The sequence below is a fragment of the Solea solea genome, chromosome 17 (assembly GCF_958295425.1).
Source record: "Solea solea chromosome 17, fSolSol10.1, whole genome shotgun sequence".
Lineage (NCBI taxonomy): Eukaryota > Metazoa > Chordata > Actinopteri > Pleuronectiformes > Soleidae > Solea > Solea solea.
The window spans coordinates 21,344,763-21,371,040 of NC_081150.1; the positions used below are offsets into that span (position 1 = coordinate 21,344,763).

Here is a 26,278-nt window from a genome sequence, read left to right on the forward strand (position 1 = left end):
GTTAATCTATGACCTAAAAGAGCGTAGACTTAATCTGACATAGATTGTATTAGGTGTCAGTACCTCGTCATCAACACAACAAAGTAGATTAAAGTGATATGATGTGGTTTTTATTGATGTTGAAAATGTCATTCTTCATTAAGCCACAGAAACAGAAACCACAGACACTGATGATGTTTGGAAAGTGCAAAAACCCTCTGAGTGTCATGAGTTTCCTGTCACTGTGGACACGTTCTTCGCTGTCGTTCACAGAGCAGCAGGAGGACAGAGGTCATCCTGAGGTCACGCACACTCAGTTTCACCTGCATCACAGCAGAAACCACACTTCCTCATTCATGGCATAATCTGCTCATGTGTGTTTCATTTTCCATGTGTGTGTGTGTGTGTGTGCGTAACTCTGAGTGTTGTTCTGCTCACACGCAGCAGGGGGCGCTGTTGTCAGGCAGCATGAAGAGGAGGAGGAGGAGAAGCAGTGCATGCTGGGACAGAAAGGTGAGAAGATGATGTTCTTCAGACAAAGAGTCAAACTCTTAACATCTTTATTTACTTTGTTTTCTATTGGATTGAAAACCTTGAATTTTATTTTATATTATTTTGACTTCTTTCTTTTTATTTTATATAAAGCATATATTCATTTTTAATTGATTTTACTTTCTGTATCTTTTAATTTCACTTTCAAACATTCACTTTTTGTTATTTTTATCTCAGTGTGTGTGAACCTGTGTGTTTCAGGCTGGTTCTCAGCAGCAGGGGGCGCTCACAGCGCAGGACGGCGGCTCAGTTAATGACAGACATGTTGATTTTTTAAGTCTTTATTTATTGATGGTTTCAACAAAGAATGACTGAGACGAGCTTTGACCTCGTCCACCACTGAAGCTGCTGTCTCTTCATGTCCTACAGAGGACACAGAGACACTGAGGAACCAGGCCAGACCCAGAACCCAGGATAAACCGGTTCAGTGAATGTGGTCCTGAAGGTGTGGAGGTGGATCAGTGAGTCAGAGGAGACGCTGTAGAAGGACAGAGTCCCAGCAGGACAGTCCACATACACTGATACTCTGTGAGAGACAGAGGACATGATGGGTGTTTGTGTCCTACAGTGAAAGACAGAGTAACCATGATCATCAGAGCAGAACAGACTCCAGGACTGATCATTATCTCCAAACCAACAGTCAGAACTGTGGCCTTTCCTCTTGATTCCTCTGTAACTCAGTGATATATAAACAGTTCCTCTCCACTCGACCTCCCAGTAACAGCGACCAGTCAGACCAGGTCTACACAGCAGCTGAGGCCAGACGTCAAATCTTTCTGGATGATCAGGATACGACTGATCTTCTCTCACACGGGTCACTTTCCTGTTGTCGTCAGACAGTTTGAGGTTTCTGTGCATTGTGTTTGTGTCCAGTTCCAGTTCACATGAATCTGATGAAGACAACGAGACACAGCTGCAGTTTATTGATGATCAGCTGATATGTTGTTATTTCCTGTAAATCCATACTTACACTTCCTGAGACCAGGTTTTAACCTCTGCTCTCCAGCATGGTCCATCCTGGAGGAAGAAACAGTCTGAATGAGTTTCTGTCCAACATGAGTCCAAACTGTTGTCTTAATGACGCACTCTGGTGGACACAATGATGAACTACAAGGACAGGTGTGTTTCAAAGAGAAGACGGTGGCTGTTTCTCAATACTCAAGTAAGCAAGTATGTACTTGCTTACTTGGGAAGTATATACTTGAGAAGTACGCTGGGAGTATATACTTGCCAAGTACGGGAGTACACAAGTATGTGGTTGTTTCTCAATACTCAAGTATGCAAGTATGTATGTATTGTTCTGCTGTAGTTCTGCTGTAGTGCTGCAGTGCTGCAGCCTCATTAGCGCCACCTACGGTGTTGATAAATGAACATATGAAATACTTTTAATAAATGCATATGTTGTTATTATTTTTACATTTTAAATATTTAACTTCATTTATTAATTTATTTCTATTAAAATATACAATACAAATTATACAATGTGGAAAATAGATATATTACAGCATTGTAGAGTAGTATATATATATATGACTTGTACAAATATATACTACTCTACATATCTAATATTTACATACTATATTTAAATACAGATACAATGACCGTGCAACTTTAATATAAATCTAACATTCAAAGTTAAAATAAAAAAAACATTAACAATATACAAACTTTTAAACTGTCAGGTCAAAACGTTTCCATTAAAAACAAAATAACACGTCAACAACAAATCTATGGATCACACCGAGCATCTAATGACAGCGACGTCTGAGCCAGCGGATCATTTCATCAGGACAGGCCGAGGTCACGCTGCTCTGTGCCGGGCACAGTGAGCGCCGAGCGTCCGCAGAGGCGGAGCTTATCACCTCCGACAAACGTCGCTGCCAAACTATAAATACGTCATATCTTCATACACAAACCACATGTTTGATTTCTAAATGACTCATTTCTCGCCTCAAATGATGTTAAAACTTTGTTCCGGGACAAAGAAAAATATTTATTTCAGATTTATATTTCTATTATCTGCTGCTATGCTCTGCCCAAATGTAATGTCGTTTTTGTCAGGCTTCCTTCTTCTTATGAACGATAGGTGATGAGTTGATGATGCAGGAAAAGACCCCACTGACACAGGACTTGTACCGAACAAAGGGATTTTATTTAGTCACAAGTCAGGCGTCAGAACCAAGCTCTGCAGCAGCTCGGGAGAATGTGTTCTTGCCGAATCTCCGAACAATTCTGCCTCAGAAAAGCAAAACTAACCTTATATAGATTTTCTAGCATTCTTATTTGCAGGCATCACATGTTTCGACCCCCGCCTTTCTCCTGTTTCCATAATGCAACAACTTGAAGAACAAGTTGGGTCCGGATATACCATACTGTCCCATGATCTTTAAATTGGACAATATCACCATTTAGTCAAACAAGAGACATCTATATTTCCTAACTAACCATATTCAAAACAGACCCTCAAGTTTCCTGTCCTATACAGGATGCCTATTGTAAAACGTATGGTCTGACTTGTCATGTGTCCAAGAGACCCTCTTGTCTCATGTTTACTTATTAATGTCAATCATCAATACATTGAAGTATTAAACTTTAGCTGTGGTAATGTGTTCTTCTTAGTTCATATACTTCAGTATTCTGGGATACATGGCCATCCCAAGTACGCTTAAGTCACCTCCGATGCATACCTGGTAAAAATGGGCGGAGCGAGAATACTTCCGGGTCCTCGCTGTTCGCTTACTTGAGAATTGGAACAGCACTTGAACAGTACCGGAGTACGCAAGTACGCACAAGTACGCACAAGTATGGATACTGAAAAACGGCCAGTGTCTGCAGAACCAGAGACCACAGTTTCAGGAGGCTACGCATTTACTCAACAGCGCCACCACGTGGACAACACAGAAGACAACTTCTGTTTATACATTTGAAACCCACCACGAGTAAACCAGCAACAAGTTGGCCCAGCACAAACCAAGTAAACAAAGAAAATAGATAAAATAGAGGGATTTCAAATCGCAGTATTGTGGGTCTAAAAACCATAAACTTTGTATTTGAATTACGGTTGTTTGATCGCTTGCTTGAATCGATACCTAGTTTCCAGTGCTTTCATGGTTTTTTTCAGCTGCGCGTCACAGAGGAAACACATGGCTACTTATGCAGCTGCTGCTGCGGAGGCTCGTCGCTGTTACTGCTGCTTCCAAAACTTGTGTGTTTTCACCGTTGAATGAAGAATGAAGAACAACTTGATTGTAGCTGTTAGATGACGAACATCTCGTACACAACTCACTACAAACACCACAGAATAAAGACATCTTTACTTTGTGGACCAGGACTGTTCTGTACCCAGTACTAGGACTTCTCACATGATGCTGCTACTCTGTGCAGATGATCTGTCCAGTTCATGGTTCTGGTCGTTTCTCAGGCTGAGCTACGTGACATTCACTCGTTCTCACGAGGTGTTTAAAAAGTGTCACTAATGTTTGGTTATACTCACTGACAGAGGAAAACATGATAACAGGACATCTTCAACCTGAACCTGCTGACAAGTTTGAATACTGCTGATGAACATGAAGAGGAAGAGGAGGAGGAGGAAGAGGAGAATACCTGAGAGTGTCCAGTCTCCAGTGAGGACTCTTCAGTCCAGCAGACAGCAGCTTCTCTCCTGAGTCTCCTGGATGATTGTAGCTCAGGTCCAGTTCTCTCAGATGGGAGGGGTTGGAGTTCAGAGCTGAGGTCAGAGAAGAACATCCTTCCTCTGAGACCAGACAACCTGACAGACTGGAGTTAAGAAGATATGATGAACTCAGTGATTCAGAAAAAACATCTTCATCAACAAGAACCTAAAGAAGCAAAGAGTCTGAGTCAGAGTTCTGACCTGAGAGTCTCCAGAGAACAGTGAGGACTCTTCAGTCCATCACACAGCAGCTTCACTCCTTGATCCTGCAGGTCATTGTTACTCAGGTCCACGTGTCTCAGACGAGAGGACACAGAGCTGAGGACTGAGGACAGAGCTTCACAGCTTCTCTCTGAGAGTTTACAGCCACTCATTCTGAGGAGGAGTTCAAGAAAATCTATTCACATATGTAATTAAAAAAATAATCAGGGACAGGTGAGGAGCGAGAGAAGGGTATCAAGGAGAAACTGCGAGCTTTCAGAAGGCCGTCCCCATCCTCTCCAGAAGAAGTATAAGCTTTGACTGATTTTTGAAGAGTTGGAAAGCTAAACAGAACGTGCTATATTCACCACATGATGAGAATATTTATGGGTCAATGACATGACGGCTAATTATACTGTCCAACTGCATTTTTTCTTGTTAAAAATATATTCGAGAAAAATATATTCAAAAATCATTAGGCATTTCATTTGTATTGCTACGGAAAGTGTAAAAATATCATGTGGTGTGACCGTCCAGTCATGAATCCAGTTTTGGACATTTATTTAAAATGAATCTTAATCTATTCAAATGTATTTTCTGCCCTATGTGGCATAAATTCTAAAGTGTTTTGTAACCTCATGTGAAATTACAGTGATCTTGTAATGACATTTCCCTCTTATTTACGTTTATTAAGTAATTTGTCCGAGTATGTCCATTTTATGAAATATCATGTGGTGCGACCATGAAGAAACCACCATTTTGGAACTTTCATTTTCAAAGCCACCCCAAGACAGGAAGTTACATCACAAACAACTTTGCAGAGGACCCACAGAATCAGTTAGCAGGTTTGTAACTCTCTCTCATCTTTTAAAATTACTGCTTTTAAAATGGCTGGTAGATAGTTTCCAAATATGGATGTCATGTGGTATGATCTCAAAAAAACAATAAATATTGATTTATTTTTACAAATTCATTATTTGATAGCAACTTTTGTTTGCCAAACTGTATACACTGTAGCTTGACACAATACTAAATTTGTTTCAGCTACCAGAGAAGAAAGCAGCAGGGAAAGATTCCTTATGTAGGGAGGTATCGTGCTTTTGCAAACATGCCAAAATGAAAATATGCTCATGTTACCAGCCTGTAAAAGTTGACATGCGGAACACCACATCCAACATGGAGGAGGCCTCAACCTCACAGTCACAGAAGGGGGAAAGTGATCAGGGTTTATGTTTTGTGATTGTAACATACGATGAACTTCCATAAGTAGGCCAGGTTCTTGAGGTTGTGGGAGAAGATATCAGGGTCAATGCTATGCGTACAGATCCTGTTGATCAGTAGTTTAACAAAGACACATACGAAGGTTAACATATAACAAAAGAGCTTTGATGATGCACTTTGATGCTAAAAGTGCTTTGATACCAACTATAACAATAAATAGATAAATAGAGTTACAGTTTTGCCTGCTGGAAGGTTTTACAGTCAGGGAGTAAGAACTTATTCACGTGGCCACAAGCTCCAGATGCCATATTCTACTATAAGAAAGATGTCATAGCAGTCATCTCTGAACCTGAGCCAACAACTTCTCGCTGTTCTAAATTGAGAAGCCAAGACTGGAACAAGTTTAAAAGTTCCTGGGGGTTAAGGAAATACCTAAACCATATCTCCAACATTTATATAAGAATTAGGATGATGGTATGAATAGTTAGATGTCTTCAAGTTTAATGTGTCTGAGTTCATCTTGTGCCTTACTGATTTGTGAAATGTTTACAAAAATATACATGAATGTACCGTTCACTTCAACACAGTGTTTGTAAAAGAATGGCAATGAAAGTTAATGTGTTAACCAAAATGAAATGAAAAGTGTTGAAAAGAGATGTTTGTCTTCAATATTTAAATTAATAAAATCTGTTTTAAACAAATGATTGTCTCTTATTCTATTGATTTGTAAGAGATTTAAGCTGGTTTCATCATTTGGTGCGACCACCCATCATGTGGCGCGACCATTAATAGCAATAACTGTAGCAAAATAAAAAAAGTGATACCTTCTTTCTGTGGCAGAAACTTATTCACTGATGGGGTAAGATGAAGTTAGTGGGATTTTGTTTACATTTTCATTATTTTTATGCATTTTACAGGAAAAATTAGCACGCAAACTACATGCAAAACGGTGACCGTGACTTTAGAGGAATGAGGATTATATCAGTATGTATGACAATTCAACAGAAATCCAAATAATTAGTTTCTAGACACATCATTTTACTAAGAACTTGTGAAAAAAGGGTAAATATGTTGATTAAATAAATAAATTTTTAAGATGATTGATGGTCGCACCACATGACATTTTGGAGGGTAACGACCAATTAATTTACGTGAAAAAACCACCAAAATATCGTAATTCAAGATTTTAACATGTATGCATGTACACATGACATTGTAAAGCTTTGACCAATTGCAATAGAAATTCATAGTTATATTTTTAAATTTACCTGTTAAAAAACCTTATATGTCATTGACCCACATACAGGCGAGGGTTGCTGTATAAGGACACATTTTCTGTGGAATGAACAGAGACCTTTTCTTTTCTTTTTTAGAGCGCCATGGTGGGGGCCCTCAGCCCACAGGTGGGAGAGGCTTTCCCTCACAGCTAGATATTTTATCTAGCTCAGGCCAGGGTCTTTTCTTAGAGACCCCAGCCTTGGGATCACTCTTTTTGTTTATCCTTTTTTCTATTTCTTGCTTATGTTTGGTGTTGTTATTTGTTCAGGGAGCAGATCTTTCAATTTTCATCTTGTTAAGTTTGTTGGTACACTTACAAGTAAATAAGTATGGCTAGTGACAAATTAAAATTCATTTCCTTTAATGTCAATGGGCTGTTGAATCCAGTTAAACGTAGTAAAATCCTATCTAAAGTGAGAACAGAACAAGCCCATGTGGTTTATTTACAAGAGACCCATTTGACAGACAAGGAGCATATAAAGCTAAAGAAAATGGGCTTTACAAATCTGTTTTTTTCTTCATACAAATCAGGGCATAGAAGAGGAGTTGCTATTCTCATTTCAAACAAGCTACATTTTGAAAAAGTATTCGAAATGGGTGATAAAGAGGGCACGTTTATTTTAAGTAAGGGGTAAGATAGATGGGAATCCAATTACCTTAGTGAATGTCTATGCACCCCCAGGGAGTGACATTAGTTTCTTCCAAAAAATAACCAATATCATGGTAACTGAAACAGAAGGCCTCTTGATCTGTGGAGGGGATCTAAATATACATCTGCAGCCAAAGTTGGACTCATCTTGTGGAAAAACCCAGGATAGGAAGTCCTTCTTTAAGAAAGTAAACACACTATTTGAGGAGGTGGGCTTGATTGATATATGGCGAGATTTTTTCCCTAACAGAAGGGATTACACTTACTACTCTGCTCCTCACTCTCTCTATACAAGAATAGATTATTTCATAACATTTGGGAAGGATAAAGATAAAATACATACTTGTGGAATCGGGACAATAGATCTAAGTGACCATGCACCAGTATACTTATCCGCTGATTTTGGCCTGCGATCAAAAAACAATACATGGAAATTGAATTCGCGTCTGTTGAATGATCTGTCTTTTAAGGCACAAATTAAATCAGAAATGTGTCTCTTCTTAGAATTCAATGATACTGAAGAGGTTTCACCTCCCATGTTATGGGATACTCTGAAGGCTGTTCTGAGAGGGAAAATTATAGCAATATCGTCATTTAAGAAAAAAAATAGGAATAAAAAGTTAGAGGATTTAAAAAACAAGCTAAAGGTACTAGAAGGAAAACATAAATTAGATTTGGCACAGAAAACATTGAGAGAAATTAGACACACCAGGAATGAAATTAATAATTTGGCCACACAAGAAATCGAGAAAAATTTAATGTTTCTGAAACAGAAACACTACAAAAATGGCTCCAAATCTATCAAAGTATTGGCATGGAAATTGAAAAAAAGGATAGCCGAAAATACAATTCATAAAATTAGGGATCCAAGGACAAAAGCGATAAAAAATAAACTAAATGAAATTCAGGAAGCTTTTGAAGTGTTTTACAAAACCTTATATTCTGAAGTCCCAGGTGGGAGTGTGGCCCAAATTGACAGCTGAATTCCCTAGATTTACCCACTCTCGATGAAAATCAAAATAAAATGATGACTGCGGATATAACTGAAGAAGAATTAAAAGTTGCAATTGGTAGACTTAAATTAAGCAAATCACCAGGATCTGATGGCTACACGGCAGAGTGGTACAAGGAATTTAAAAAAGAACTAATACCTGTTTTACTTCCTACTCTGAATTGGGCTTTAAAAAATGCGCAAACGCCACCCAGCTGGAAGGAGGCAATAATTTCAGCCATACCAAAAGAAGGCAAGGATAAAGTGGAGTGTGGCTCTTTTAGGCCAATCTCTGTTCTTAATGTGGACTATAAATTATTTACTTCTGTTATGGCCAAACGATTAGAAGAATTCCTGCCGACACTGATACATAATGATCAGACAGGTTTCATACCCCAACGCCAAACACAAGACAATATACGAAAGACACTACATATTATGGATCATATACAAAGAAATCAAACTGAAGCAATTGTGATGAGCGTAGATGCTGAAAAGGCCTTTGATTCGGTTAACTGGATTTTTCTCTACAGAGTGTTGCATAGAATTGGCTTCCACGATACAATTATTAAAACCATACAGGCACTATATGACAAACCTACCACCAGGGTCAAGGTCAATGGATATTTGTCAAATAGTTTTACCCTAGAAAGGGGCACCAGACAGGGCTGTGCATGGTCACCACTACTCTTTGCATTATATTTGGAACCACTAGCTCAGTACATCAGACAAAAAGAAGATATTAAGGGAATCATTATTAAAGGGATGGAATATAAATTGGCCTGTTATGCAGACGATATTTTGATATACCTTGCAACTCACTCTCTGCCTAAATTGATGCAAGCATTTGAACAATATGGCCAATTATCTGGGTACAGAAAAATCAACATGAGTAAAACCCAAATACTCTCATATAACTACTGCCCACCAAGAGAAATCAAAAGTAGCTACCCCTTGACATGGCACACAGAGTCCTTTAAATACTTAGGCATCAACCTACCAAAAGATCTTACAAAATGATCGGAATATAACTATTCACCCATACATAAAAAAATAAAGGATGATATAGCAAGATGGAACTTAATTCCCTTCTTTAGCCTTAGTTCAAGAATTGACTCTATTAAAATGATCATATTGCCAAGAATTTTATATTTATTTCAAACATTGCCAATAGAGATTAACCAAAACCAATTAAACGAGTGGGACAAACTGCTATCCAGGTATATAGCAGTTCGCCTCAAAACCTTACAGCTGGTTAAACAAAAGGGAGGATGGGGCTTGCCTTATTTTAGATATTATTATTTTGCAGCGCAGATGAGAGCAGTGGTATGCTGGTGCAACCCGTCATATACAGCTCAATGGAAAAGCATTGAGGAAAAAATGCCCTCCATCCCCATACAGGCAATTTTAGCTGATAATAACTTGCAAACCCACATAAATAACATTGATAATCCATGGGTGGCGTGGACCCTTAAAGTATGGAAAATTATTATAAAAGAACATAAACTTGAAAATGATATTTTGGCTCTTAAATGGTGTGCTTATGATTCGGATTTTAGACCTAATAAATTGGATTCTAGATTTAAGGACTGGATAGCTAACAGTATAACAGCCTTATGTAGAGTAATGAAAGATGGAAAGTTACTCAGTTTTGAAACGCTTAAAAGGACACATGTTTTGGAAAAACAAGACTTTTATAGATACCTGCAGTTACGGCATTACGTCAATACAAAGATGAAAAATCTAACAAAGATAAACACATGTCTAATTCAATTATTTACAAAAGCCTACGATTCGGAAGCTATTAATAAAACTGTGTCATGCTTATATAAGGGTCTGTCTAATTTGAAATCTCACTCTACTTCATATATTAAAATAAAATGGGAGAAGGAAGGAGGGATAAATATATCTGAGGAAGAATGGACAACAATTTGGAGGTATCAATGGAGATGTACCAGCTCACAGAAGTGGAGGGAATTTGGATGGAAAAGCTTGATTAGGTACTTTATTACACCTTCTCAGAAGTCTCACTATGATGATAATTCCCCTGTCTGCTGGAGGAACTGTGGAAATCTAACTTGTACATAGTTGCTAATGTGTGTTTTTCCTTTTTTCATTGATTGTTTTTTTTGTCTAGGCATTTAGAGCAGACAACAGATGTGAGATGTATGCATGTATGTTTTGCCGGATGTGAATGTCTGTTTCTGAATGTCAATAAAAAATAAATTATAAAAAAAAAAATAATAATAATAATAATCAGAGTAGAATTGTCCATATTAATCAGCTGAGCACCAACCTGAGAGTCTCCAGAGAACAGTGAGGACTCTTCAGTCCATCACACAGCAACTTCACTCCTGGATCCTGCAGGTCATTGTTACTCAGGTCCATGTGTCTCAGACTAGAGGACACAGAGCTGAGGACTGAGGACAGAGCTTCACAGCTTCTCTCTGAGAGGTTACAGCCACTCAGTCTGAGGTAGAAAACAGTGATGAACAAAAGGTTAAACATGTTTGTCTTGTGCTCTTTAAAATATGTCTTATTAATATTTATATACTGATCCATGTACAGAGCTTTGTTGGAGGCTTTGACCACCGGCAGCAGCTTCAGAAGAGCCTCCTCTGAAGCAGAGTATTTCTTCAGGTCAAACTCTTCCAGATCTTTTCCTGATGACAGTAAGATGAAGACCAGAGCTGACCACTGAGCAGGAGACAGTGTCTTTGTGGACAGGCGTCCTGATGTGAGGGACTCTTGGATCTCCCCCACAAGAGAACGATGGTTCAGTTCATTCAGACAGTGGAACAGGTTGATGCTTCTCTCTGCTGACAGATTCTCACTGATCTTCTTCTTGATGTACTCAACTGTTTTCTTATTGGTCTGTGAACCACTTCCTGTTTGTTTCAGTAGACCTCTTAAGAGCTTCTGATTGGTCTCCAGTGAAAGACCCAGGAGGAAGCGGAGAAACAAGTCCAGGTGTCCATTTGGACTCAGTAAGGCCTCGTCCACAGCACTCTGGTGCAGATGATTCAGTTTAGGTTTTTTTCTAAACGGTCTGGACCACTGGCTCGTTGTTGGTTCTGACAACAGATTTGTTCCAGAGGTGATGAAGGTCAGATGAACATGAAGAGCAGCCAGAAACTCCTGAACACTCAGATGGACAAAGCAGAAGACCTTGTCCTGGTACAGGCCTCTCTCCTCTTTAAAGATCTGAGTGAAGACTCCTGAGTAAACTGAAGCTGCTGTAATATCGATGCCACACTCTGTCAGGTCTGATTCATAGAAGATCAGGTTTCCTTTCTGCAGCTGCTCAAAAGCCAGTTTCCCCAGAGACTTAATCATCTTCCTGTTCTCTGGACTCCAGTGTGGATCTGTCTCAGCTCCTCCATCATATTTGACCCTCTTCACTTTGGACTGAACCACCAGGAAGTGGATGTACATCTCAGTCAGGGTCTTGGGCAGTTGTCCTCCATCTCTGGTTTTCAGCATGTTCTCCAGAACTGTTGCAGTGATCCAGCAGAAGACTGGGATGTGGCACATGATGTGGAGGCTTCGTGATGTCTGGATGTGGGAGATGATCCTCCTGGCCTGCTCCTCATCTCTGAACCTCTTCCTGAAGTAGTCCTCCTTCTGTGGGTCTGTGAACCCTCTGACCTCTGTCACCATGTCCACACAGTCAGGAGGGATCTGATTGGCTGCTGCAGGTCGTGTGGTTATCCAGAGGCGAGCAGAGGGAAGCAGTTTCCCCCTGATGAGGTTTGTCAGCAGCACGTCCACTGAGGTGGACGCTGTGACGTCAGTCAGGATCTCAGTGTTGTGGAAGTCCAGAGGAAGTCGACACTCGTCCAGACCATCAAAGATGAAGACCACCTTAAAGTCTTCAAACCTGCAGATTCCTGCTTCTTTGGTTTCAGTGAAGAATTGATGGATGAGTTCCACCAAACTGAACTTCTTCTCTTTCAGCACATTCAGCTCTCTGAAGGTGAAGGGAAACATGAACTGTACGTCCTGGTTGCTTTTGTTTTCAGCCCAGTCCAGAGTGAACTTCTGTGTTAACACGGTTTTCCCAATGCCAGCCACGCCCTTTGTCATCACTCTTCTGATTGGTCCGTCTCTTCCCGCTGAGGCTTTAAAGATGTCTTCTTGTCTGATGGATGTTTCTGGTCTGTCTGGTTTCCAGGAAGCTCTTTCAATCTGTCTGACCTCATGTTCTTCATTGACCTCTCCAGTCCCTCCCTCTGTGATGTAGAGCTCTGTGAAGATTTCATTCAGAAGGGTGGGGTTTCCTGCTTTAGCCACGCCCTCAAACAAACACTGGAACTTCTTCTTCAGGTTTGATTTGAGTTCACGTCGACAAGCTGGACCTCTGATTTCTGACAGAACACAAGAAAATAAATCAGTGAGTGGATCATTGAGGAAATAAGATGTTCTTCCTTTCACATTAAAAGTCCTCTTACTGTCAGCTAGCTTCTCCTGCTTCATCCTCCTTAAGAAGTCCTCTGTGATCTTCAGAAAGGCCTCTCTGCTGCTCCTCTGCTCCTCATCCTCCCTCTGACTCTCTGAGACTTCTGCGTGATCTGTATCCAGAACCTTGTGGATCTTCTTCAGCTCGTTCTTCACAAAGCAGATGATGTTCTCCTCCAGCAGCTGGAACAGAACATGTGAAGTTTAACCTCAGATGATCAGTGACAGAGTGAAGTCCTGCAGGTCCACAGAGCAGCATCCAGACTGTCAGGACCAGGAGCCTCATGTATAAAAGAGTGCGCAGCTTTCATACTAAAAGACGGCGTACGCACAAAATTTATAAAGTACGTACGCAAAGAAAATCTCAGATTTATGAAACTCACACACTAAGTTCTATAGTGTGTGAATCACTGACTACTTATGGAAAATAAGCTTCTTATTCCATGTCGAAGTAGGGCGAATTAGACTTAATCTTGTCCTCTGTTACGGATTTCGACAGAGGATTACTCAAAAAGTACACAGTGGAAGTACCTCATATTATGCCTGCAGGTAGTCGGGGAAGTATTTAGTTCACTACTTTCTAGTTTTCTCTTCATTTCTTCTTCTTCTTTGAGTTTTCTGGCAGAATCCTCTGTTTCGGTGTGTAAACTAAGTTTAAATAAATAAATAAATAAATAAATAAATAACACCGGGGTGTTGTTCCCGGTTGTTGCTCTCCGGGGCTGCCGCTGGATACTACTCAGTCCAGCAGTATGAATCTTGAATTCCTAACAGTCCCTCCAAGCTCTTCAGTGCCGTTTCATTACGATTACCGTAAACGTTAGTAGATTCGCGCACTAGAAAAAAACGGGCGGCTGATTTGACCAGGCAAACGCGAACCACGGCTGGCTTGACCGCAGTATGCTGGGGAGGGAGGAAGAGGGAGGAAGACGATGCCGGTGTTCCGGAGTCTCCAGTGGCTGACGAGCGCGCACCGCTGCGCCTTTCTCTTCCGATGAAAGGCGCAGCGGTGGCGGAATAACTTTTTCGTAGTCATTTCGTTATCGTGTGGATTAAAATGGAATAAATAAAATGTTCTACTCAACGTTCAAGTCCCGTTTTCTTACAACAAATGAGTCTGTAACTTTATTATGTGTTTAAAACATTATAGACTCACGTGTGTTCATGTGTTCATGTCAGCAGCTGTGTTTACATCACTGTGTTACATAAAGAAAATATTCATCTGTGGAAAATTAATTTCAGTAATTTGCTCAAAGTAAATAAGTGAGTCTCCCTCACACACACACATGCACACACACACGTTTGTAGTGTGTGTGTTCGCTCACAGGATCAGTTTCGTCTTCAGTGTCCTCTCTGATGTTATCCACATATGTTCAAACGTACGTGGTGTATCAGTATTGTTTGTCACAGAAAATTCATGTTTGTCACTGTAGACACATTAATAATATTATTTTCAAACACTGTGATAAGTTTCAGAGCTTAACATTGCAGCGTCTCCACCTGACAAGAGTTTGCGGAGCTCTCGGCAAATTCTCACGGCAGCTCGAGAGTTTGCGCTGCGATGCGCAAACTTCCACACCAAGTCCATTTTTATACATGCCGTCTGTGCTTGAAAGCAAGCGTACGCCGTCTTTTTGTGCGTACGCACGGTTTATACATGAGGCCCCAGGACTCTGCTTCAGTATTAACAGTAGTGTCATGTTTGTACATTTACACACCTTAAATATGGAGTCCAGGTCTGCTCCATGCTGCTGGACAGACTGACCACTGAGAACCTCTGTCCTCTGCTGATCAACTCTGAGGAGAAAAGATTCAGTGTCATTTACTAAACAATCATTTGTTTCTACCAGGTTTTCAATGTGCTGCACCTACGATTCTTCTTCAGCCAAGTTCACATGACATGAGTTTGACAGGTTGAAGACAAAAGTCCCTGAAGGACAGTCTCTAGTGTTTGTTATATGTGAAGTCTCATAGACACAATCAGAGAGGCTTGTCCATGAGTCCCTGACCAATCACGGACTCTGACTAGATTTACTGCTGGAAACGTATTCAGAGACGAGGACAGGCTGAAGACGTTTAGTGGAGACAGAAAAACAACATTGGTCCACCAAAGAGAAGAAGAGTGTTTTTCTGGATTCAACATGTTTTGGACTAGACAGGCTCCCCCTGGTGGAGGATCATGTAAGTGTGTGTTACTATGTGTGAAATTCTTACATCAGTTCACCATGTTTTTGTCCATCCTTAAAGCTAATAATACGACCTATAGACTGGTCACTCTTCATGGACACACAGCTGGGTCCAGGTCTAGGTCTGGCAGAGTCTGGTCCCTGTTGATGGATCCTCCTACAAACACAGGACATGACATGAAAATACAACATCTGCTCTGATTGATCTCATTAATGATCTACAGTATCAGGAGACACAAGGAAAACAGGTTTGTGTCAGAAATGGTTGAGTGTGACCCAGATGGTGTCAAACACTACACTGATTAACACATTTAAGACTTCCACATCTTCAGTCAGATCACTTTACCCAAACCCAAGCATGTGAGCCATGAGATCCTCATCTCACCTCTGACCCTCATGTTCCTCACACAGAGTGGTTTTAGAGGGCGGAGCTTCCTCTTCACTGGCCTTGATCTGATTCATAGCAGAGCGCCACCTGCTGGGAGAATAAAACTCGCTCATTACAAGTTCTGCTGACATGGGTGGACCACATTGACCTAATGTGGGCCGGTCAGCAAGAAGACTTTTTTTAACTACAGAATTGGCCGACATGACCCTCATTGGCTGACTGAACAATCGGCACAGCCCATTGGTTTATGCTAATAATGGACTGTCAGTCACCCAGTTACTGGTTCATTTCAAAGAGCCGTTAAAAAGATTTGACCTTCACTGCAGGTGAGTCCACTGGTTTAACAGAAGAGCCCGCCCTCTGGTGGTCAGGTAAGAAGCTGCCCAATAGATAGATACATATGTATGTTAAACATCTGGACTTTGAAGAGATGTCGTTAATTGTGACGATTGAGAATAAACGTTTCATTTAACTTTAGTTTCTTAAATCTTATCAAAATATGACCTCGTCCTCTGGATCCTTTTTTTTCACCTACAATGGCTATAATCTGTTTTCACCGGAAACATAAAATTATCAGTCACTATCTGATCTTTCAGTCCAGCAGAACTTCTCTTTCACCAAAAGCACAAATGTCCTCTAAACCAGTGATTTACAAACATTTTAGTCGCTGAACAACAGAATCAGTGACGTGAGATTCATGAGCTTCACAGTAAAAACATCACGTCGACAAAAAGTTACAACTTTTTCATCTTCAGTGCATTTCTTTTTCAATCCGTGTTTCTGCTGCACGTCACATGTACTTTTATGTGTTATCGTCTATGTGTTTTTTTATATTGTTTATATGTGAAATAAACTAAACAGCTGATGGTGACAGAGTGAGTCAGAGGAGGCGGACTTTAGTCATAAGAACATGATGGATCTGTAACAGGGAAGTGATTGTTTTGCAGTTAGCAGCACTAGCCAAGTTAGCTGAGAGAGGATCCACTTTTCAGACAAAGGTCAAAGTAAAAGAAAACGAGTTCATATCTTAGGAATTATTGAACAGGAAATTCCACTTTTCACTGTAGCTGTCACTTTTACTCCATGATTGATTCATTAGCTGTGACAAAGGAACACGACTCTCTCTACAAAAACAAACACAGTGAACTTGTAGAAAAGTCTTTTGTTACAACCAGGTGACGTTTGAGCTCCAAACAACATCTGGTCGTTAACAAGAGTTTGTGTTTATAGATGTTACATTTAAATATGTTTGATGTCAAACCATCACTCAGTGAATTAAGACCATACAGAAGTTCAGCTCGTGGGTTCTGAGCATCCACGTGATTCCAGTGTGTAATATCACATGTCAACCAGCAGATGTCAGCATTTATACTGTGTCAGCAGAGCTGCTTCAAAAGGGTTGGGCCTTCTTCACGTTCAGAGGAACCAGGACATGTTCACATCCCATAATAAGACAAGTTTGCAGTATTACACCAGACATTTAAGCCTCTCTAAGTCACTACAGGGTCAATTCATTCTGTGTAAAAACCTCAGTCACTGAACAAGAGTCAGTGACGTGAGATTCATGAGCTTCACAGTAAAAACATCACGTCCACTCAAAGTCACGTGTGATGAGATGAGTTTAGTTTCGTTACCTTGTGAAAGCAGGAAATGATCGTCATGAAGCTGCTGAACGTCTGTGAAGTGATTCTGCTGCTGAACAGGAAACAAACCACAGACCAAAGTTTTCTCAAGTCTCATCTGAAGGAAATGTGATGAATGTGATCAAATAACTGCTCTGATCTCAACTTTACTCTAATCGACTCGACTCAGTTTAGTATCAGCCATGTTGTTTTCCGTGACTTCATAGCGCCTCCTCAAAGTGGGCGGAGTCATCACAGCAAGCCTGCGTGATACTATGGTGACATGGTTTTCTATGGGGACTAGTCAAGGATTGTCTCCTTAATGAACCTGTTTTGCCAGTTTCCAGCAACATTTGTAGACCGTCAAGGGTGCGCACTTGCTGCTCCTACATAATCATCCTGTTAACATTTCTCACTCGTTTCCATTACTCCCTTTAAATGAAATTGTTGATCCCCTAATTTCCTTAGATTATTTTTCATCACCTCTCTATTTGCCTCATATGCCCTACACCTCAAAAGTACATGTTCCACAGATTCCTCCTCTTCCTGACACCTCTCACACAGTCCTGTCTGATGTTTCCCTGCCAATTTAAGTGATTTATTCAGTGCACAGTGCCCTAGCCTCAACCTCATTATCACAACCTCCTCTCTCCTGTGTCCCATACCTACCCTATTGACCCTAACACTGTTCTGTATTTGATATAAATGCCTCCCTCTACCCTTTCTATCCCACCTCTCTTGCCACATGTGGTTGTTTTCCCCCCAGATGACACTCTTAACCTCAGCCTTACTAACACTCATTTCCATTTCCACTCTTTCTTTCCTTAATGCCCTCTTTGCCAATTTATCTGCCCTCTCATTCCCCCTCACTCCTACATGCGCTGGTACCCACATAAATCCAACCTGACGTCCTCTGTTCATTACTCTAGTAACTGACTGCAATATTTCATACAACATGTCCTGTCGGCTATTAGAATGAAATGAATTCATGCTCCACAGAACTGACGAGGAATCTGAGCAAATCAGTACCCTGTTGTGTCTGGCCTCTTCCACCCAGCTTAGAGCTACCAACACTGCCAGCATCTCCACCGTGTAGACCCCCAACATATTCGATGTTCTCCTACTTAGCCCAATCCTCCTCTCTGGCACAGCCACCCCTAATCCTGTCACTCCTGTTTCAGGTTCCCTAGCCCCATCTGTATATATCAGCACAAAGTCTCCATACTCTCCCATTACATGACGTTCAAACGCACCTACCAAATCTATTTGACCCTTTCCTTTTCTTTTAATTTCTAACAGATGCCAGTCTATTTTCGGGCCCTCAAGCATCCATAATGGTGTTGCTGGACTACAGACTATTGTGGGGCTTATTCTCACCGCTAAGACTCCCAGTTCATTTGCCAATTCCTTTCCTACTCTCCCTCTGATTTTCCCTCTGACTCTTCCCATTCTCCCAGCACTCCTGCAGTACCACTTTCGTCGGGTGAGAATCAATGTGTCCCTTCAAATTCGCCCAGTAATTTCCCATCAACTGCTTCCTTCTCAGCCCCAGAGGCACCTCTCCCATCTCTACCTGTAACGCAGGTACTGGCGTTGTCTTAACAGCCCCACTGCAGACTCTCAGCGCCTGTGCCTGAATCACATCCAGCTTCTTAAGCCTTGATCTAGCAGCTGACCCATGGGCAATGCTGCCATAATCAAACACTGATGGTATTAAAGCCACATACACTCTTTTCAGTGCCGAGCAACTAGCTCCCCAACTCCTACCTGTCAACCATCGCAACACATTGATCACTTTTTTGCATTTCTCTTCTATTCTACCAATATGCCCTGCCCATGTTAACTGTGAGTCAAACACTACACCCACAAATGTAAATGTTCCAACTCTTTGCAGCTCATTCCCGTACATTTTCAGTTTCATTCCTTCCTCTCTTCGTTTCCTGCTAAAATACACTGTCTAGGTTTTTTTCCACTGAGAACTGGCATCCCCAGTCATAGCCCCACTCCACCACCTCATCAATAGCCCCTTGTACTTTGCCCACAACATATGCCACATTCCTTCCTCTTTTCCACAAGGCCCCATCATCCACAAAGAGTGACCTACCTATCTCCTCTGGTACTTTTGAGAACACGTCATTGATCATTACTGTAAAGAGTAAAGGGCTAATCACACTCCCTTGAGGGGTCTCATTCTCTATTTAATCCAGTTGTACACCCTTCCTCTTATACCCATCTTGCACAGCTTTATTAATAATCCTTCCTTCCACATCATATCATATGCTTTCTCAATATCAAAAAACACTGCCACTACTGCTTCTTTATTTGCCTGTGCCTTTCTTATCTCTGTCTCTAGCCTTATCACTGCATTCATTGTATTTCTTCCTTTTCTAAAACCACTTTGATAATTTTCCAGCATTTCTCGTTTTTCAAGATCATAAGTTAATCTTTCTGTTATCATCCTTTCCATTATTTTGCACAGATTTGATGTTAAGGCTATTGGCCTGTAACTAGTGGGTTGTGTGGGATCCTCACTGGGTGTTCTTATGGGGACCACTACTGCTTCTTTCCAGGCACTTGGTAATCTTCCCTCTTTCCATACCTTGTTGTACAATAGCAGCAACTTTAATAATGCTCTCTCTCCTAGTTGTTTTAGCATTATATTGCATATCTTATCTTTCCCTGGGGAGGTTGGTCTTGATTTATTTATTGCCCTCGTCATTTCTGCACCTTTTCGGATGGAACCAACGGTGTCGCGTTGCCCCGGTCCCTGCCGAGGGCCGTGGGGTGATGGCCTGTTGGTTCATGCTCAGGGGGGTATTCCATCAAGCAGGCTAAAGGCAAAGCCAAGCTTAAATGGCCAAGTCTGGCTAATAGGAGTGAGAGTTCCGTTCCATTAAAGAGGCTGAGATTAGCCCCAACTCAGTAACCATGGAAACTATGACTCTGGCTAAGCCTCAACCATGGCTAAGCCATAACTGTGGCTCAGGTTTCCGTTCCATCAATCTGAGCCTCAACCCTGTTCCACCAAGGTGGCTAATGTGAATGCCAGCCAAGTAACCATGGTAACTTATGCTGCCGGGCAAACCTGGTCTGTAGCAGGCTAAAAGTGAAGCTTAGCACCATCTATGATCAAAGAATGTCCAATAGACAGAAACATAGACACACAACTGTCATGGAATGATAAAATAATATGTAAAACATCAAATAATAAAATGTATTAAAGAAATGATTTACACTAATAATTATATATTATCTATAAGTACATTAAAGAACACTATCACCAAAATAAAATATAATAAAAAATAAGACACAAATAAATACAAAATTAAACTAATTAGCAAAAAAATATAATAAAAGGAAATTGAGGCATTGAAAATAAAAGATTGAATGTGTACACCAAACCACAATTAGATGATTGATTTGCTGTCACCTGCATTCACTTACTGTAATAGGGGTCCTCGTCTCCATTGAATTGCTTGATTTGCTAAAATGATTCTAGATAAATAATAACTTTTTTACAATCAATAGATCCGTCATATGATTTTTTCCTATAGAATGATAACCAACATTGCATTTCGTCATGTAATAATCTACCATCAATTGTATGATAAATGTGATGAGTCATGTAAAATACTTTGATTAAATGTAGCCTATTATTATCAAAAATGTAGGCAAGGCAACTTTATATAGCACATTTTAGCACAAGGTGATTCAAAGTGCTTTACATAAAATAAAATGAAAATACAACAATTCAACATATAGCATCTGGGACAAAATACAGAAGTAGCACAAATACAGCATGTAAAAATGACAGGCTTAAATGAAAAGGATATCAATTCTATACAATTGGCCATGCAGGAAATAAATGAAAGCTATCCCATCGATTTGCAAAACAATCAGTTGATAAATGTGGCGTCGGCAGCGAGGCGTCTTTAACTCGTCTGACTCTGGTGTGTGTGTGTGTGTGTGTTATCTGTCACGCCCTGCAGACGAGGAAACGTGTTGTTTGTTTTTATTTAAGTGCAGACAGAGGCTCGTTTACCCGTCGCCCGCTCTCACATGGTTAAAGAGACGCAGGCGTCTGCGTGTGTCTGTGAATAAACTGCAACGTCTTCTTCCATCCTTTTGTTTTTGATACTTTGGTTCATTAAAACAAAAACACGACAAATGTCTGGTTTGAGAAAAACGCTTCAGTGTCACAGTAAATCTCACCTTTAACGTTCTGCAGGAGATTAAAACCAAAGTGTGAGTGAAACTACACCCACTGTTCATCTGTGTGTGTGTGTGTGTGTGTGTGTGGACACTAACTTAAATCGACCTGAAAATACCTTTAATACTTTTAAGTTATGGACTGGAATCATGGATGTTTTATAAGAACTGGATAGAGCACCGCCCCTCTGGTTGTGTTCATTCCTATGGAGTTGCTCACTCAGCACATATGCCAAAAAAGTTTCTGACTTCTGCGTTTATTTCCTGGTTGTGTAGAGCATGAGCATGCGCAGTAGTGTTACCCCCCATGATGCCTTTCGGCTATGTGAACAGTTCTTATAATACATCCATGACTGTGACCTGTGATGGGGGAGGGGCTTCACACGTGGGCAAACTGTAATTTTTTTTACACTTTTTCGCTGTAAAGTTGTATATACAATATATATATACACATATATATTGTATATATATGTGTATATATATATAAATGTGATAATATAGTGTATTTTTTGGTCCATAAAATGTAAGAAAATGTAGAAAAAAAGCTGAAGATTGTTACCCAAACCTGGAAATGTTGATTTAATGATTATTGATCGAATGATTTCCTTGTTGTGTGGAGTAAAATATTCACATTTAAGAAGCTGAAAAATAAGAATAAATCATTCATAAACACTTATTTTCTTTTTTTTAAATATTTTACACATAGAAAAAGTTTGACAACTTCAAATTTCCTTCACAAAAAAGTGCCATAAGGGACTTTTAATTTGGCGGGTCGTCCCTTTTCAACGTCTGTCTTTTACCAGATGTTAGACAGACTGTCCAACATGCTGGGACATGACTGGACGTGTCCCGCTGTCTAGAGCCCCTCTTAGAGGGACAAAAGAGGGGGGAGGAGCTGATGGAACATGACTCAGCGTTTCTTCTTCTCAGAAGAAACTCAGTGTGATGTCACCACTGGACGTGAGGTTTCCACACACCAATGTGCTGATGAAATATGTCACATGTTTGTTTTTTTCTTCTCTGATTTAATTTGACATCTTACACTTTTCAAAGTTATAAAAGTGACGTCTGCTTTTGTAGTTCTGTGGAGTGGAGTGGCACACACACACACACACTCACACTCACTCACACACACACACACACACACACACACAGACATCACTAAGTTCAAATGTCTTATTTTGTCACTTCAGCATTTAAAATCCTTTGTTCAGATTGACGTCAGTGACACAAAGTGGCCCCACGAGGCAGCAGAGGACCAGCAGCTCCTGTGTGTGTGTGTGTGTGGGAGAGTGAGTGTGTGTGTGTGTGTGGGAGAGTTTGTGTGTGTGTGTGTGTGTGGGAGAGTGCGTGCATCTGTGTGTGTGTGAGAGTGTTTGTGTGTGTGAGTGGGAGAGTGAGTGTGTGTGTGTGTGGGAGAGTATGTGCATCTGTGTGTGTGTGAGAGTGTTTGTGTGTGTGTGAGTGGGAGAGTGTGTGTGTGTGTGTGTGTGTGTGTGCTCTGGTAATTATCACATTGTGGGGACATCGGTCTGTTTACACAGTCACTGTGTGGGGACCGCTGACAGTCTGGGGACCAAAACATTTTTCTGTATTTTTTTGTGTGAGTGTGAGAGAAGCTGCTCCCCCTAAAGGCCTTCGCTGGTAATCGCACCTTCCACTTCACACACACGCATCTTCCAAATATGGTTAGGACCGCCCACTTCCTGGTCCCCATTAGTAAGGTTTTAAGGAGCAAATGAAATGTTCAGTGTTTTATTGGAAATGTTGTTTTTGCAGCTGCACAAGCATAACAATGAGAAGAAGAAGAAGAAGGAAGGGGGGTTTGCACTTTATGTGAATGACAGATGCAGCATAAAAAATACTCAAGAGCATTTGAAGGTAATTTGTCATTCTACATAACAGAGTTGCACAACAAGACATACAGTTGTTGAGTGTGGAGGAGAAGTTGTAGAAAAACTATTTAATAGTGTTTAATAAAAGAGGCTCTGTACCTGAGATATCATTCTGCAATATAATACGATGGGGTATATGTGCAACTCTGACTTCCGGCGAAAGGCTTTTATTTTGAAATCACACAGGAAGCCGGCTGTACGTTTGACCGCAGCTTAACAGTAAACAACCTCTCTCGCTTCGTGCACAAGTTCACACAGATCAGAATCCAGATTGGAGACGATTGTGTTTGGTAAGTGCCGCAGTATTTCTCATAAAATGCAACCTATTCAATCATTGTAGAGTTTTGTGCCGTGTGACGCGGTTTATTGATAAAAACTGTCTGTTAAGGATGTTAATCACACTCGTTAATTATAAAGCAGCGTAGCTAAGTGCTACGGTTTTTTTTTTAGCTCAGTGCTACGTGTCCAGGTGCTTGCAATTGGTTATGACGCGACGATCACGTGAGCTAACAATAGGAAGTTAGTAATATTGAGCTAGCAAAGTGGGAATTAAATGTTTCTTCACACAACAGATTTAGTAAAAAATTAAGTAATAGTTTGAAAAGTGAAGTGATGTGATATGACCTGAAGTGCCAGAGTGGACATGGAATTTTTTTTCCAAGCTTTTTAAATTTGCAGTCCCTCTGTTTATCAAATGTCTAATTATAAGAAACAACATATTGTCAGTAGTTTAGAATCGTATTATTTGACAATAACTGAAGCTCGAGACTCTCTTATTTGTAGATGTTTGTCTGCAGTTTGAAATGCCACCAAGGCTCAGTCCGACAAATGATGCCATCCATCATGTTCTCTCAAAGATGGATAAAACATCAAAACTGGAGGTGAAATACATAAATGCAGAGAAAGGTAAGACATTGTGAGATGTGGTATTTTGCGTTTTAATTTCTACAAGTAATTGAGAATTTGAGTAGATGATATTTCCTGTTCCACTAAAAATATCTTGTTGTTTTTAAAGGACGAGGAGTATTTGCCAGAAAGACATTCTGCTGCGGAGAATTTGTAGTGGAATACAGGGATGATATGATCAATGATGCTGAAGCCCAAAGAAGACGAAAGATTTGGACAATTGATCAAGTTGTACCATATGTTAACATGTATGTCAATAGCATTTCTATGTAGAGGAACTGTACATATGAATATGAAATGGGTTCACTCCCTTTCCCTTCTATTTGTCCTTCTAAGCATTGATGCCTCAAGAGAAGACAATTCATTGGGGCGACTAGTTAATGATCAGCACAAAGGCCCAAACTTTAGGATGAAAAAGATCGATGTAGATGGAAAGCCGCTCTTGTGTCTTTTCGCCATCAAAGACATTAATGAGGGGGAGGAAATGACCTATGACTACGGAGGGGATGACTGCCCCTGGAGAATTCAAGTATGTGGAACTTCTGCACTATTTTCAAATGTTTTGGAATAACTTAGTGAATGACAGTGACTAATTTGAAACTTATTTAAACTAATGGAAACTGATTTACTTCAGATCAGGGCTCTGTCCTGAGTCAATCCCTTACACTAATTTCACATTATGCTGAAAGATGGCTAATGATGATGGGAATTTCTGGACACAATTTTACCTTTGTAGAGATTGTACATTTGATAAAATATCCTTCTATTCAGGGGCATTTACGACGTCCCCACAACACACTTTCCCCTCAGTGTGAGCTTGTAGATTGTGTGAAGTCTTGACTTGCTTCAATCTTAACAAGCGGTCCCCACAAGTGGTGACTCGAGTGTGTGTTTGACATGTCCCCACAAAGCTTGTTCCTTCAGTTAGTGTGAAATCAGCAAGTGGTTCACAAAGCAGCAAGAATCACTGCAGTTGATAATTCATCTCTCATATTTGGTTTCTCTTACCATGTATCTAATTTCAGAGCTGTGTCTTTAGTAAAATAAATAGTAATATGAATAATAATACTTTCCCTATCTTGAGATAAACTGAGAATAGAGGCAATACTGTATAAACCATTTGCAGAAACAATGCCAGTGTTAACGCCTTTAAATATTCCTACAATAGAATAATTCTGATTTGGTAACCATTGTTGACTCTTTACAAACATGTCTAAGATGTTTTAATGGTCTGTTGTTTTGCTATTCATCACAGATTGTGACAGACGTCGGAAATGAAGATGGGACTTTTGTCCCAAAACTTAGACGGACAAAAAGTATCATAGTAAGTACTCAATTTCATGTCTGGATCAGTAGTAAGCTGATTGAAATGTCGTATCATACTGCACTTAATGTAATTATGTTTAAATGATACATTGTATGCTATTAATGTCAAATATACACTCTATCAACTAAGTCCATTAATGTGTTTTTAGATGGAAAAAACAGATTTCGAAGACCCTGATGAATTATATGATTCTACATCAGATAGTGGTGATGAGTATGTGCCAAATTCCACCACTAAAAGTGACAAAACCGTGGCCCCTGACTGAATTATGTCATGACTCTGAATCTGAATCGTGTCCTCCAGTGTGTGACACCACGACACCACACCTTGAAAGCTTGAGATACAACAGCAGTACATCTGACATCAGTGTGAATGAAGAACCCTGTTCAAGTCAGGATGCAATTGACACCATAGTTGTGCAAGCTTGCCAAAAGAGAAATGGCAATAGAGTGTACAACAAGAAACAGTATTGCTTGTATTGTAAGAAGGCCTATGCAAAGATGGCAAGACATCTAGAACGTGCACACCATAATAAACTGGATGTGGCTAAAGCTCTTAGTTTACCAAAAGGTTCCTTGGAGAGAAAGAAACAGCTAGAGTACATTCGCAACAGAGGCAACTATGCCCACAATGCTGCTGTTATAGAGTCAGGGAAAGGGGAGTTGGTTCCATTTAAACACCCAACTAAAGATGCACAGGGGAAGGATTTCATGCACTGTGCATACTGCCAAGCACTTTTTACG

General features: G+C 40.3%; 1 protein-coding gene across 1 annotated transcript; it reads right to left on the reverse strand.

The window, feature by feature from the left end:
- Positions 1-796: 796 nt before the first annotated feature.
- On the reverse strand, positions 797-12,855 carry LOC131444081 (protein NLRC3-like; the record flags this gene model as incomplete). The annotated part of the gene is made up of 2 exons (XM_058614212.1): positions 797-1,458; positions 11,134-12,855. Coding segments are annotated over 2 exons (2,286 nt in total), but the record flags the coding sequence as incomplete, so codon positions are not given.
- Between the last annotated feature and the right edge of the window lie 13,423 nt (positions 12,856-26,278).